The sequence below is a fragment of the Castor canadensis genome, chromosome 2, assembly GCF_047511655.1.
Source record: "Castor canadensis chromosome 2, mCasCan1.hap1v2, whole genome shotgun sequence".
Taxonomy (NCBI): Eukaryota; Metazoa; Chordata; class Mammalia; order Rodentia; family Castoridae; genus Castor; species Castor canadensis.
Genome location: NC_133387.1, coordinates 135,797,240 through 135,812,574, shown reverse-complemented (window position 1 = coordinate 135,812,574; position 15,335 = coordinate 135,797,240). Strand labels below are relative to the sequence as shown.

General features: G+C 40.0%; 1 protein-coding gene across 2 annotated transcripts in view; it reads right to left on the bottom strand.

The window, feature by feature from the left end:
* Positions 1-1,354: 1,354 nt before the first annotated feature.
* The window catches only part of Sqor (sulfide quinone oxidoreductase), a 59,640-nt gene continuing 45,659 nt past the window's right edge, over positions 1,355-15,335 (bottom strand). For both annotated transcript variants that reach the window (XM_020153050.2, XM_074065873.1), the window contains exons 5-10: positions 13,337-13,531; positions 11,891-12,100; positions 5,778-5,961; positions 3,650-3,717; positions 2,941-3,119; positions 1,355-1,648 (exon numbers count right to left, since the gene is read on the bottom strand). In XM_020153050.2, the coding sequence (XP_020008639.1) occupies positions 1,591-1,648; positions 2,941-3,119; positions 3,650-3,717; positions 5,778-5,961; positions 11,891-12,100; positions 13,337-13,531 (894 nt within the window). In that variant the 3' untranslated portion in view covers positions 1,355-1,590. The remainder of the gene's footprint in view (positions 1,649-2,940; positions 3,120-3,649; positions 3,718-5,777; positions 5,962-11,890; positions 12,101-13,336; positions 13,532-15,335) is intronic.

The window sequence follows — 15,335 nt, the reverse complement described above, 5'->3', positions numbered from 1 at the left end:
GAGACATCTTAGAGCATAAAAAAAGACTTCCATCAATAGTTTGGCCAGGACAGCAGGTGGTAAGCAGGAATTTCACAGGCAAACCAAGATGTATGGCCACTCTGGAAAGCATCTTCCATCTTTATAACCAGGTAAGGGACCTGTTGCTAGGGTGGCACCCTACTCTTTCCCAGAATGGGTATCACTAAAGGAAGTCTCCTCCCCAAATCAAGCCAAGCCTCACTCAACAAGATCCCTGAAGAAACAGTCATAGGAGCCACAAAAATGTGAGCAGGGCCCTAATCTGCCGGATTCATCATTACATCCCCTGGGCCAAAAATAATACTTAGCAGGCAGTAAGTACTCAGTAAATATTTGTTGAATGAATGAGTAAATATCTGAATATCTAAAGTCATCAGGAGAACTCCAGGAGACTAGAGAGAGTTGGCAATCCTAGTACCACAGAAAAGAGTTTGAACTCTAAAGTGTTATAAAATCTAAGACATTATATACATTGGTATGCCTTTCCCCTTGGGATCATTTATAAATATGAAATGTGCCCAGCCTTAAAATGCCAGATTGACTGAAACTAAATGTCTACAATCAACTGATTGGGAGAAAGTTATTTTGAAGCTGCTGCTGAACTTCAAATAAACTACTTCCTGCAACACTTCCAATGCAAACTCATTCAAGATTTTGTTGGCCCAAATTGGGACTGAATTAAACAAATGCTTGCCACAAAATTTGGATTCCTCTAATCTGACATTATGGTGAGTATGTTCTCTGAGAAATAAGTGCCATGAAAGAATCTAATTTGCAAGAGATTTAGGAGGGGGAATGCCAATGAAGGATAAAGAAGAAGGAACAGAAGGTAGGGTGCCCAATCAGATCATGATGGAGGTTGAACTCCTGGTGAAAAGGAAAGGAAAGAAACACGAATGGGACAGGAAAAGCTCAGATTCAGCTATAAGAGAGTTTCAGCCAGGCTAATGGGGATTCCCGGAGCCAAAATTTCCCAGTACAGGAGTCCCATATCCCAAGGAATGGGTAGGCACTAGTACCCCATGGTGTCAGTCACTGGCCTTGACACAGAGTGGAGGAACCAGAAAGGCAGCTGGACTCTCTCAGTCCACCATGCTGTGATCTGCACAGGTGTTCTAAGCAGCAGTGTTCAGGGCTGCCACTGTGTCTGAAGCAATATTGTCCTTGGGATCATTCTTTTCTATGACTCAAATAGAATTTGTAAAATTACACCAGCTCTACATTGAACATTCATGGTAGATAACAAGTCAGCTATCCCATCAACACCATCTTTGTCTCCTAAGTACTATAACTTTTCATTCCTACTTTTGAAAATAGAATTTTCTCATAGAAATCAATCAATGACAAACTTTTATTTAGAAAACAGAAGTCTATTCTTTCACTTGATTATTTCCAAAGAATCAAGCCCATCCTAGGCTGCCCACATGGTGTCTGTTCAGAGGTATGAAAACGTTGCCATATCCAGCAAATTCCTTACAGGGTTAAGTTCAGATTCCTTCATGCCATTTTGGGAAAGTAGCTATGGTTTGAGCCTAGAAACCATCCAGGAAAGCAAGTGTTGAACCATCCTTAACTCATACCCAGATGAAACAACTTCCGCAAAAAGGCTGGTCCTCCCCAGTAGCCCCTGTAAGAAATAACAGAAAAGTTATTGTAGTCAAAAGAGATGGGGTGTCGTCAGCCAGCAGGATGTTGAAAGGGAAGCCAAGATGCTCATAGAGGACGCTTATCAGCACACAAAGACTTCTCTAGTGAGGTAGAAAGAGCCCATGACTAGGAGAAGACAACCTGCTTTGAGTCCTACCTTTGGCACTGACTTGTTGTGTGATCCCAGACTAGTCAGCAAACCTATATGAAGCCTCTACTACATGCAAGCTAGTTTCTTCTCAGCTTTTACTTGCTCATAAATCAAGTTGAGGTCAGGGGTTCTCAACCTCAGCTCTATTGATATTTTGAACCAGGTACTTCTTTCTTTATTATGAGGCTGTCTTGTGCACTGCAGGAAGTTTAGAAGTATCTCTGGCTTTCACTCACAAAATGCCAGTAGCATATTTCAAGATGTGACAATCAATAATGTCTCCATATATTACCAAGTGTCCCCCTAGGAGGGGGGAAATAATTCTTGGTTGAGAACCACTGGTATAGATATCCTGACTTACCAATTTCATATGAGTTTGGAAAAGTCCAAAGATATCATCGTTGTTTTGGAACAAAGAATTATTCATTTGTATTACTCTACTTAACAGCATGCCAACTATTACCTGTCTCTATATGTGTTATCTCATTAATCTCCTTCTTATCAGGTAGGCAATGTTACTCTCCTTGTGCAGATAGGAAATTAAACAGTTTAGCTTGCCCTAGGATACACATATAGTAAGTGGAATAAGCATGATTCAAACACTTAATTACTTTTATTTTTTCCCAAAACATCATAAATACAAAACTAATGGCAGAGTACCTACCTAGTAAGCATGAGTTCAAACCCCAGTACCACCAAAAAATAAATAAAAATAAGAAATAAGAACAAAACTAAGGTAGCAAATGAGAAAGGACTTGACATGTAAAATGATTATTACTACCACTATTATCGTGATAATTGTTATGATTATCTATCCATAGCAAAGGAGGGCCAGAGCATGAAAGACAGAAGTCTTGGTCACTGTTAACAATAAAGAGAAGAGGTTGTATCCCTGTGAATGGTATATTGTCACAAACCTTTCCTGAGTGTGGCTAAGACTTTAGAATCCTTCAAGGACTGCCATCACTAACCCAAGAGAAATGGCTCAGCAGCTTAGATCCCATTAGCAAGTCCTGCTTTAAGGGGACTCTGGAAGGAACCTTGCAACAATCACCCCTGTACAAATGGTGTAATACACTAACAGGTGCATCCTCTGCACCAGGACCAGGTGAGGTACTCACCTTAGCATCACATTCCAATACAGAAAAGGCATAAGGTCAGCCTTCATGAGGTACATCGAAAGTCGCTCTTTGGCCTGATTGAAGGGGAAGGTTTCCAGTGGTTGAGCTGTGTAGTCAAACTCCGCAAGAATCACACGGTTGTAGCCAGTCACCAGTGGACATGATGTGTACCCATCATACTAAAATGGTAAGTCAGACTGAGCTAGAAAGCAGATTTTGTCGTATTACCTAGACACTTTTAAATTTACTATTTCCTGTGAGTATTCACAATTTTTTTTCTTTTTTGTAATTCCAAATTTTTGTTGGGGAAAAAACATATTATGTAATGAAAAATAGTACTAAAGGCAAAAATCAAAGTGCTCATACTGGCTAAACTAATTAAGAAAGTGGCAAAATTATGGGAGAACACTATCTTCACATAGAATGGAAGGTGATAATTGAGTCCATGATTCCTATAAGGCATATAAACCTTTTTCTTAATTTTTAAATTTTTTTATTTATTTATTTTTTATTTCTCTTATTCATATGTGCATATAATGTTTGGGTCATTTCATTTCTCTCCCTTTCCCCCCCACCCCCTGCCTTTCCCCCCATCCCCTCCTTCTCCCCCCTTACCCCCTTGCTACCAGGCAGAAACTATTTTGCCCTTATCTCTAATTTTGTTGAAGAGAGAGTATAAGCAATAATAGGAAGGAACAAGGGTACAAACCTTTTTCACTGGTGTTTGATTTTTCATAATCAGAGAAATTGTTCTATCAAGTATTCCTGATTGGGCAGCTGTAAGAGAAATAGAAAAGTCAGAAAAATATAAGCATCTAGGTTTGCCACAAAATCTCATTTGCAAATGACTTTAAAATAAACAAGGCAGGAAGATGCCATCTCCCATGCCACCAGAGGGTGAGTAGAACATGACTTTTCTTACTATTTGCACTTCTGACTATCAGAGGGGGTCCTTCCGTTTACCAAAGGCCCACACAGATGCCACTATTGATTTACGATGGAAAAGCCAGCTCTCTCCAACAGGACTACAAGGATGGCAGTACCCCAATACCCCAATCCCCCACCCCTTCTTCTGAGGGTTGGTGACTCTCAATTTGGTCTGTGTGTCCAGTATCCCATGGCCACCTCGCACATCCCTGTATCCTTGTTCACAGTCAGTCTATCCTGGTAGCCCCGGGCATTATCCAATTAGGCAAAGCACAGGCTTCCCTCGCTGCAGTGCTGCCCCGGCTGAAGGTAGACCAGATGATGCAAATCTTCACATCCAGCTGTGTTTGTCTCTCTTTGTATACACACATACATGCAACCTCATTGGCGAGAGTGGGGAGACTGCCTTTTTAATATGGAAATGTTCAAATTCTGTCATTTTTGCTTAATCTATCCTACCACACATGCCACTTTTTCTGGAATATTTTTAGAGCACATCATATCAACTCACCCATAAATATTTCTGGGTGTATCTCTGACATAGGGGGAAACTTTTTTTTTTGAAAGTTTAAAAAGGTTTATGTGAATGTAGAATCATGATTACTAGAGGTTGAGGTGGGGGGCGGGCAGTATCTAGTGGGAGATTGACTAACGTGTATCAAGCACAGTTAAACAGAAGGAACAATATCTAGTGTTCCACAGGGGGGATCTTTTAACACAAGCACAGTAGCATTTTCACACCCCAAAACATGAGTAATTAAATTTCTTGGAAATGATAATGGTCCTATATCATGTTTTTGCTTTGCAACACGGGGGTTTGAACTCAGGACCTCACACTTGCTAGGCAGGTGATTTACTGCTTGAGCCACTCCGCCATCCCTACAGTAGATATGGAAGGAAATGTCCTTTCTCCTAGGAGACACAGGCTGAAGTATTTAAAGTGAAGTATTATGATGTATAAAATTACTTTCAAATGACTCAGCAAAAAAAAGTACACAGAGTAATGAAGCAAATGTTACCTAATTTTAACAATTGTCTTATACCTGAAGGGTATATGAGTATTTATTATACTTTAAAATTTTTTTTCATTGGTTTGAGATTTCTGAAATTAAAAAGTTGGGAGATAATTATCATTAGTAATGAAAAAGATATTCAGTGGGTGTCCTAAAAAGTCTTTATTAATGTTGAAATAGTCCATGAAAGAAACACAGCATGCTCTGCAGATGTCTAATTCACACAAAACACTACCATACCCATCAGCAGCGAGGTCCATGTTTTATAGCAGCCAGAGAAGACAGTTTCTGTCTGTAGAGGGTAGAATCTAAAAGGCAATTCTCCCCATCACTGCTAGTGCAGAACAAAAAGGTGAAGAATTTGGTTTTCCAGGCTGAGGCCTTAATCATGTACAAATCAGGGCATGTTCCACTGTATTTGTCTTAACAGAACAATTTTCTGGTCTGCAAACTTTCATCGACTTGCATGTTTTCTGGGGATACAAATGCTTCCCTAGTTTTTGGTCTTTCAGGCAGAAGAAAAAATAGTCAACCTGCCTAGCAGCAGGGATACCAGGGATATGAGAGTAGCAGTATGAGAAGTAACAGAATTCCAAGGAAATGTAAAAGTGGTGCTTTCTGTTGCTTTTTGGCCTGGAAACAACCCCTTTGATCTACAAAAGGCAGGTAAAATTATGCTATGTGGAGGACAAAGCACTCAAAAGTTACTTTCTTCTTCATATAACACAAGATTCATTGACAATTTGCTTCTGTTGCAGGCAGGTCAAAGTCATTTTTAGGTCACAAAATTTTTTTCCATTATTAATAGAATGTTGTTTGTGCCAAACTTTTATGTTATGATGGTGCCTTGGGGAAATGTCCATTTAAAAGAAGGAAAAACAGAGCTGGTCATCCTACCTACTGCAGCAGCAGTCTTTGACGTAGGAAGATTGGTGCAATCCCCAATCCCAAACACATTTGGGTATTTCTTGTGCTGCAGAGTTTCTTTATCCACATCTACCCAGCCACCAGCATCAGCCACAGGACTCGTCTTTAGGACATCTGGTGGACTCATTGGTGGCGTGACATGAAGCATTTCATACTACACAAAAGAAGAGCAGCCAAAGTCACATCTTTTTAATATTTCTATAGCCCAATAAGCTCTTCCCCCCACCATCTTTACTCCACACACACTGTACTATGGCTGTATGGAGCATTATGCAATTAGTGCTTATACCAATCAACACCCTCTCCAAGATCTTATACAGTCCCATGGAGGATGGTGATAAACTAAACAACTGTTCCCTCTGTTAATGTGATCTCCCCCAACTGAGCCCACATGGTCCCTCAAGCAGAGAACAGACACTGGAGCACCCAATACTTTGTGTTAGAACCCACTAACATTCTGAAGGAATCCACTGATGTTTTTATTATTACTAAAATTAAGGGGAGGGTATAATTTTAGTTCCTCTTTCCCTGCCCCTCAGCTGCCAACATATAATGTCTGGTACTTCTGTTTTCTTCTGGAAGGAAGTGTTGAGAGTCTGAAACCTCTAAATGCTCTGTTAAGAGCTGGTAAGCAAGCAGCATTCCCAACTATGGATCGACTCACAAACACATAAAGAAAATGTCAACTCACCCACTTAAGAAAAAGAAATGACAATAAGAAAATTATCTAGCACTTGGAGAAGTAGAGAGGGTTTGATTCAGTACCAATTTTACTGAGCAGAGGGTAGGAATAGATTTTTTTCCAAACCCCTATATTAAGGTTATCCTTAGTGATAGTACACTATACCACCCTGAAGGCTTTTGATAATTCAACATTTTTGTTTTTATTGGATTTTGGATTTGGCAGGGGGAGAAGGTTGGTGTTTAGTGACATGGTCTGGCTAAGTAGCCCAGTCTGGCCTTGAGCCTCTGAAGTTCTAGGATTTCAAACATGGCCCACCACACTCAGCTCATTTTGCTTTTTGTTTATGTAATATTCTTCCACTTTTTATAGTTCATGCTTTTTATCCCTTTAGTTTTTATGAACCCATCTAGCAACTTCAATCTGCTAGCAGGTTCACTTTAAGACATATTAATTCAAATGTTCACATAACATTTCATCAGGGAAAACCTTTATTATTTTAAGACAATCCCTACTGTGTGATGGTCAAAAACCTCTGGTCTCCATAGGGAAACCCATGCCCTTGTGGGGCTCAGTAATCACTGATGGAAATCAGGAAGCTGAATTATATTTATTCCAATTCTCTGTTAGTTATAAACTCAATTATCTTAAGGAAATAGTATTGAAAACAATTAGTACTCCTCTACTGGGTAACCTTGGGTAGTCTTTGGGTCCCTCAGGCCAGATCTGTTGATAAATGTGGAGAATGAGCACAAGACTGCTGGATAATGAATGAAATGGTCAACTACCATCACTCTCCAAATTATTAAGGCCATGTCTGCATTCCTGTAGTCAACTAGAATTTTTTTGAACTCTATCTGATGGAGTTAATGTGAGATTTAATTTCATAATTGCACATGAATTCCATATACCTTTTCTAGAAAGGAAGCTAAGTATTTTCTCAGAGTCATCATGAAGGCATGGAGTTTTACTTAAGCTAACCCCCTCCAGAAAAGAAATACTAGAGTCTGCTATGTGATTATGAAAAATTAACACTTTCACTTAATTATAGCTTATTCTTTATCCATTATTTATTGTCATAAATTATGCATGATAAATAGCTTGGTTCTCATTCATTAACATAAATAATCCATTCAAAATAGTTTTCAAAATTTAGGGTTTAGACAATGGAATTTTATGCAGCCATGAAGAAGAATGAAATGTTATCATTCGCAGGTAAATGGATGGAACTGGAGAACATTATTCTGAGTGAGGTTAGCCTGGCCCAAAAGACCAAAAATCCTATGTTCTCCCTCATATGCAGACATCAGATCAAGGGCAAATACAACAACGGGATTGGACTTTGATCACATGATAAAGTGAGAACACACAAGGAAGGTATGAGGATAGGTAAGACACCCAAAAAACTAGATAGCATTTGTTGCCCTCAACACAGAGAAACTAAAGCAGATACCTTAAAGTAACAGAGGCCAATAGGAGAAGGGGACCAGGAACTAGAGAAAAGGTTAGTTTGAGAAGAATTAATTTAGAAGGTAACACACATGTACAGGAAATCAATGAGAGTCAACTCCCTGTATAGCTATCCTTATCTCAACTAGCAAAAACCCTTGGTCCTTCCTATTATTGCTTATACTCTCTCTTCAACAAAATTAGAGATAAGGGCGAATAGTTTGTGTCTGGAAACGAGGGGGTGGGGAGGGAGAGGGAGGAGGTGAGGTGGCTAAGGGAGGGGTCGGGGGGAAGAGGGGAGAAAAGACCCAAACATTGTATGTACATATGAATAAAAAATTTTTTAGTGTTTAGAAGCAACATTTCAGAAAATGCAGGTTCCTAGACCCAAGATCTCAATTTAATAGGTCTGGGTAAAGCATAGAAATATGCACCTTAACAAAATCTTCTAGCTATTCTGACACATGAAACCTGTGGATCACAGTCTTAGAAGTTCTGGCTTGAAGAAACAGGTACATTTACAATGAAAAATAAAATGCTATAACTTGGACAAGTCATTTCTCCTGCCAGGTCTTTGATGTGTTTATCCACAGGAAATGCATCAGACTATATAACTCCAAAGTCCCTTCTAATTCTAGGACTCTGTCATAAAACAAGTTTTGGTTTCTTAAAACTTAGGAAATCTGAATCAGTTCAAAAGCTCTCCATTAATGATCCTAAAATTTTTTAAACTTCCCATCCTCAGTTGGCATTCCAGAACAATTCATCAAAATCTCTGTTGGGGAGACTCAAGTACCAACGTCTTAGGGTGATTCCAGCACAGCCAGGGCTAGGAGCCACTATTTTGAAATTCAGATTTTAAATGTGGGAATCAAAAAATATTTGACCTGAAATCCTATCATTCAAAAGAATATCTTCGTTCTTTACAAACTTTGTAGGAAAACAATAACCATTCATTTATCCAAGTCCCTAACTGCAATCTCAACTACCCAAGAGTACACTGAGAACCAAAGTAAAAAAGCCCAAATTACAAAGTTAAGTTCCTTCACTCAAGCTCACACACTTTGCTCACAAAAGTATGCTTTGGACCCCCCCATTCATAGCCCATTCACTTTACATAAAATTCAATAAGGTTGGCTCTCTCATTTTCAGCCAATGGGCGGCAATTTAAAAGAGCTGAAGGTCACAGCTAAAGGTGTCTTTAAAGTCACAACTTACTGACAGCCAGGAAAACTGGAAAATCACAAAAGGACACACAACAGAGACCCTTTGTAAAATGATAGCTAGACTTACATAACCCTGTGAGCATAGCTGCATGAGAGTTATTCAAAATGATGCGCCAGAGCTGGGGCAAGGAGAAGCAGATGAGCTGGGAACATCCTGTGACAGCAGAAAGTAAGAAAGTGTGGAAAAGCACAATAGGTACATGTCACAGGAACTCAGGAGTCAGCTGGAAAGAGCTCCTACTGACCAAATCTGAGACAGCTTGAGCACCAACGTAATTAAGGACATTAATGAATGATGGGAAAAAATTTAAAGTTCATGAGTTCATACCAGCAAGTAATTAACAGAAAAGGAAAGACTCTTACTGACTGACAAAATGTCAAGTACCTGCCAGTTAATGTGGACGGAAACACCATAGTGCAAACACCATAGTGAAAATGAGATTAGGTGAGCAACATCGACAGTTGCTAAATCCAGGAGAAGAGTTTAAAGAGTAGGGTGTTTGCATGATCTGAAAATCTCTCTCCATACAGGTGTCTCATGCCTATAATCCTAGCTACTCAGAAGGCAGAGATCAGGAGGATCACAGTTCAAAGCCAGCCCTGGAAAATAGTTCGCCAGACCCTATCTCAAAAAAACCCATCACACACACACACACAAAAATCTCTCTACAGTCTTTCTTATTAGCAAGGGAGGAGAAGAATAGTAATCATTCAGTGGAAAAATTGGACCAGTGAACATTGCATACTTGCAAATGTCATTCCCTAGAAGAACATGTTACGTACACTATGGTCCAGTCCAGAAACATAACCTAAAACTGATTACAACAAAACAGACAAACTCAAACGAGGAAGATTCTATTTTTTAAAAAAAAAAAAAAAGTGATGAGAGGAGGTTGTATTGTTCCAAAATGTCAGTATCATAGAAGACTAAGAAATGCTGTAGAACTGTCCCAGATTAAAAGACTAAGAAATGCTGTAGAACTGTCCCAGATTAAAAGACTAAGAAATGCTGTAGAACTGTCCCAGATTAAAAGACTAAGAAATGCTGTAGAACTGTCCCAGATTAAAAGAGGCTAAAAAGACATCACAGTTAAATGCAATATTTGGCTATAAACTAGGTCCTGAGGAGGGGAAAATACTGTAAATTGTATTGGGTCAATCAACAAAATTTGATACAAATAGATTAAAAATTATATATGTGCTAAGTGAACTGAGCTGCTATCTACTGTGGTTATATTAAAAAAGATTTCCCTATCTTAAGAAATTTACATGAAAATATTAAGAAGGGAAAAGGGAAAGAATGTTTGATGCATGTGACTTTTCTCTGGGAAACAGACAGCAGATACAGGCAAACAGACATATATAGAGATTAGATCAAAAGGTTAGATCAAAAAGAATTAACCTAGAAGGTAACACCCACGCACAGGAAATCAATGTGAGTCAATGCCCTGTATAGCTATCCTTATCTCAACCAGCAAAACCCCTTGTTCCTTCCTATTATTGCTTATACTCTCTCTACAACAAAATTAGAGATAAGGGCAAAATAGTTTCTGCTGGGTATTGAGGTGGGGGGAGCGGGAGGGGGTGGAGTGGGTGGTAAGGGAGGGGGTGGGGGCAGGGGGGAGAAATGAACAAAGCCTTGTATGCACATATGAATAATAAAAGAAAAAAAAATGATGAAACTAAAGCAAATGGTATAAAATTTGACATGTGAATCTAGGTGAAGGCTATATACAACTTTATTTGTACCATTTTTTATTTTTGCAACTTCTCTGAGATTATTTCCAAATAAAATTTTAAGCATATGGCTCTGAGTCATCAGTGACATTTTAATGATATGCACTGCATTCCATTTAAGAAAGGTACATATGCACAACAGATTTCAGAAAGAGCTTGAGCTAAAAGCTTAAAATTTGAAGTTTCAATGTTTAGATGACTAAACTTCAGCTCACTTCAAAATTCCTTTTTATAGAACCCTTCGTTCATTAACGCTGAGTGAATAAAACATAATTGAGTAATGCTTTCTCATTGCTGACAGCTTTTGCCAGAATGGTGTAAACAATATTCTTCTCCAGATCCCTTGCATCTAGTTCTAAATCCTCATATGCTTCTATAAAAATACTATTCCCACTTCATGGAAGAAGAAACTGAGACACATAAAGGACCAGCCCCTACAACGAAAGCTAGACCTTTCTAAGGAAGGTGACTGCTCTGCCAAATCCTTCAAAAATGACTTTTAAGTGCTGCCTTTTATGCACGGGTAAAAGATAGAGACAGCCTCTTCCACAGGTGAGAGAAATTTCTGTTTTTCTTGACCTACCCACAGTATTACTTCCTGCTAACAAGCAGGGCTGTTTTCCACATGCCACATTTGAGACAATCATCAGTTCTGGATTTTAAGGAAGCTCTCTCACAACTTCTCAACTGAAGTTGTGAAATATGTTTGACTGCTTCAAGTGACTCAGTACCGGGAAAAGGAGTGTCAAAGAAGGGGCCAAAAATGCACTTGGCACCAGTAAGTAAACTCCCACTCTCCTCCCACTGACATGGCCTCTGCCATCTTGCTCTTTCCCATCCCTCTTTGTTCTCCATCTCGCCCTATCACTGCCCTTGGATGCTCCTTGTAACCACCTTCCCCAGCATAAGGTGGTGATAACAATGTCACCTGCATCCAAAGCACTGTGCAGCAGACATTGCTTCACAGGCAGTTTAACCTCGACACTCACTGAAATCACTTGGGTCTCTCCAGGTTTGTCCAGGTTCTCAAAAACAGCCTCTTGTTTGTCAGCTCGAACTTCAATAAGGTTTTGCTTGTAGTTAACAGTGATCATCCTCTCACGGATGATCTCCTGCAGGGCATCTGCATACTTCTTAACCCCAAAAATTGCTCCAAGAGAAGTGTTGAAAATGATATTGGCCTTGGACCGCTTCCCAGTCTAGACAAAAAGGAAAGAAGAAAACAACCAACACCACAGCATTACTCCGGCCACTTTTTTTCCCTTCTTAACCCAGACAAGAATTAAAACCCTCAAAAGAGACTTCATCAACTTTTGCATCACTATACCCTGATGGGGTGATATGTGGATGGACCCAATGCCTCCTTATTTTCTGCCCATGACGTAACAATTTGGTGCACCCTTGAGTTTGGGGATTGAGGTGGGCACTGTTCAACTGAAGTAAAGAGAAACTAAAGCTGAACTGTTTATCACATATTCACGTATGCATTCACTCAGTCAATGAAGAGTTAGTAAAGGCCTAGAGTTGGCCAGGTACTGTTCTAGGACTGGGGGAACAAAAATCCTGAGAGAACCTCCCTCTTAGGCTGCCCAAGGCTTGGGAGAAAAAAAGTTATGCAAAGGAAATTTGTAGGATGAAAGAAACAGCAGCTCCTCAGGCTCCTCTTCCCCACCCTTCTCCCCACTGTCCCTTTGCAGATCCACAGGCTGCTTCAAGCCCTGCCAGTCTCCAGTCAAACCACACCTTGGTAAACCAAATGTCACATGTCAGACAAGGGGCGGAGAGGCCAAGAACAGCTCCCCTTCCAACCTCACGTGTGCTTGAGTTACAGACACAGCTCTTACACACAGGGTGTTTGGGAAGTGCTGAGCAAAACATGTCTGTCCAAAAAAAATTCTCTTTCCACAAAGTTTTGAGGCTCCATCTGAACATTTTTTAAAATTGGCATATTGCCTACTTTATTTGCAAAAATATATATCAAGACCCAGAAAATATTCATAACCTTGAATTTAATTGGGCACAATTGATGATAGTGTCATATGAAAGTGAATAATTTGCAATTACTTGCCCAACTACAGACATAAAAGTATTTTAACAATCTCTAATATATTTTCCCAGTAGATTTTTATACACGTATTAAAAAGTATGTCCCAAAGACTATTTAATAACATGTAATACATTTAAATTTGTATGTACAACATGACTGTAACCGTATTTTTGAAAAATCCTAGAAAGACATGTCAAATTGACAACAGCAGCTTTGTTAGAGCAAATGCATTCTAAGTGACCTCTTTCTTTTTCCTGTTTTCATTCTATGTGTACCTATTTCAAAAATTTAGAAACAAAAATGGTTCTAGACAAGGCTAAGAATAATCACTGCATAGTGCTATCTGACATGCTCACGTGCTTCTTTCTGTCCTGGAGAGGAAATGTACCTTCCGGAAGTATGCTTCTGATAAATACATGATCTTCTGGGGGGCTCCCGCACACTTCACCGGGGTATTAGGGAAGGTAAACACAGCATTTCCCTCCTCGAAGTCCTGCAGAGCTTTCCATGTCTTCTCTACAGTCTTAACTGAATAATTGGACCCTATTTTGGGGTGTTCAAAACCTTCAGGTAGACCTTTAATCTGCAACCAAGCACATGGAAAATTTCTTTTTAAACAACAGCACAAATGCCTTTTGTATCCTTTCTCTTTTCAAATATCCCAGTACTATTATTACCACCCACCTGTAGTCATACACATGGAGCGGGCAGGAGAGTTAGGGTTCTTAGAGCAGAGCTCTGGCACCTGATGTCACCTGTCAAATTGCAGAATGAGCCCAACACAAGGTAACCACCCACCTTCCTGTCCTTGAGACTGTGATTTGAACACAGCTCCTTCCACCTTCAGAGTAAGGGCAGCATTCAGCTATACTTCAATTGAGGAGAATCAGTTGTCCTATTGCGAAAAAGAAGGATAGGCCAACCCAAGAGCTATTCATTTATAGTCGGTAATGCCAAAGACAAATTACTCTCTACCAGGTTATACCAGATCAAACTCGCTAAGTACAGTAAGGTCAGCTGATTAAAAGCATGGACTTTAGAATCCCACAGACCTGGTTTGAGTCCTAGCTTTTCTACATGATAGTAAAGTGACTCTAAAGAAATTACCTATTATTTCTAAGACAGTGGGTCTCAAAGTGTGTCCCCAGACCAACAGCACCAGTACCACCTAGAAACTGGATAAGACAATTTTCAGACCCTATCCTGGACCTACTGAATCAGAAATTCTTGGGGGGGAGGGGTGGCAGAAATTGCCCTCCAGGTGACTCTGATGCACATCAATATCCAATCAGTTATGTTTCAACACCTGTAAAATGGGGCTAAAACTCTGTATCATAGGGTTGTTGGCAGGAGTAAATGAGATTATGCATGTAAAGTGCTTAGGAAAATGACAATGCACACAGTAAGCGCCCCATGTTAGTTCATTACTGCCAGTAAGATTAATGGGATAGTTATCTTAAATGTTAGGTTTGCAGAGTGCAATGGAGATGTCACAGATTGAGCTGTAGAGATTTAAGCACCAGTTCTCAGCAAGAGCAGGTTCAGTTTCAACTATCAACAAACAGTCATCAAAGGCTGGAATGCAGCTCAGTGGTAGAGCTTTGGCTAGCCTGAACAAAGCCCTGGGTTCCATCTCCAGCAAGAAGAAGAGAGGGAGAGAGGGACAGAAGGAAGGAAGGAAGGAGGGAAGGAGGGAAGGAGGGAAGGAGGGAAGGAGGGAAGGAGGGAAGGAAGGAAGGAAGGAAGGAAGGAAGGAAGGAAGGAAGGAAGGAAGGAAGGAAGGAAGGAAGGAAGGAAGGAAGGAAGGAAGGAAGGAGGGAGGGAGGGAAACAAAGAAAGGAGAAAGGGAAAAGGAGAGAGAGAGAGAAACAACAGTCAGCATGATGGGCTTGTGCTTTAGGGCCCCTTCAAGTTATTCTCCAGGCTACTCTTAGAGTCACTCAGCACACCTGCCCCTCAGTCTAAAGGAAACAAAGTCCCTCGTCTGTGGTCTGGATTCATTATTTCATTCATTATTTATCTTTTGTTTTGTTTTGTCTTTTGTTTTGTTTTTTGGTGGAACTGGGGTTTGAACTCAGGGCTTCATGCTTGCACAGCAGATGCTCTACTGCTTGAACCACATCTCCAGTCCATTTTTCTCTGGTTATTTTGGAGATGGGGTCTTAAAAACTATTTGCCTGGGCTGGCCTTGAACTGAGACCCTCCCAATCTCAGACAACGAAACAGCTAGGTTCACAAGTACAGGCCACTCACGCCCAGCTTATATTACATATTTGTCCACATTCAGTGCTCATATTCAAGAGCAGCTATTCCTTTGTTAGTGATCATTCCTGTTACAGTTCAAAAAATAATAATATTAGCAGGCTCAATAATTAGTATGATTATGA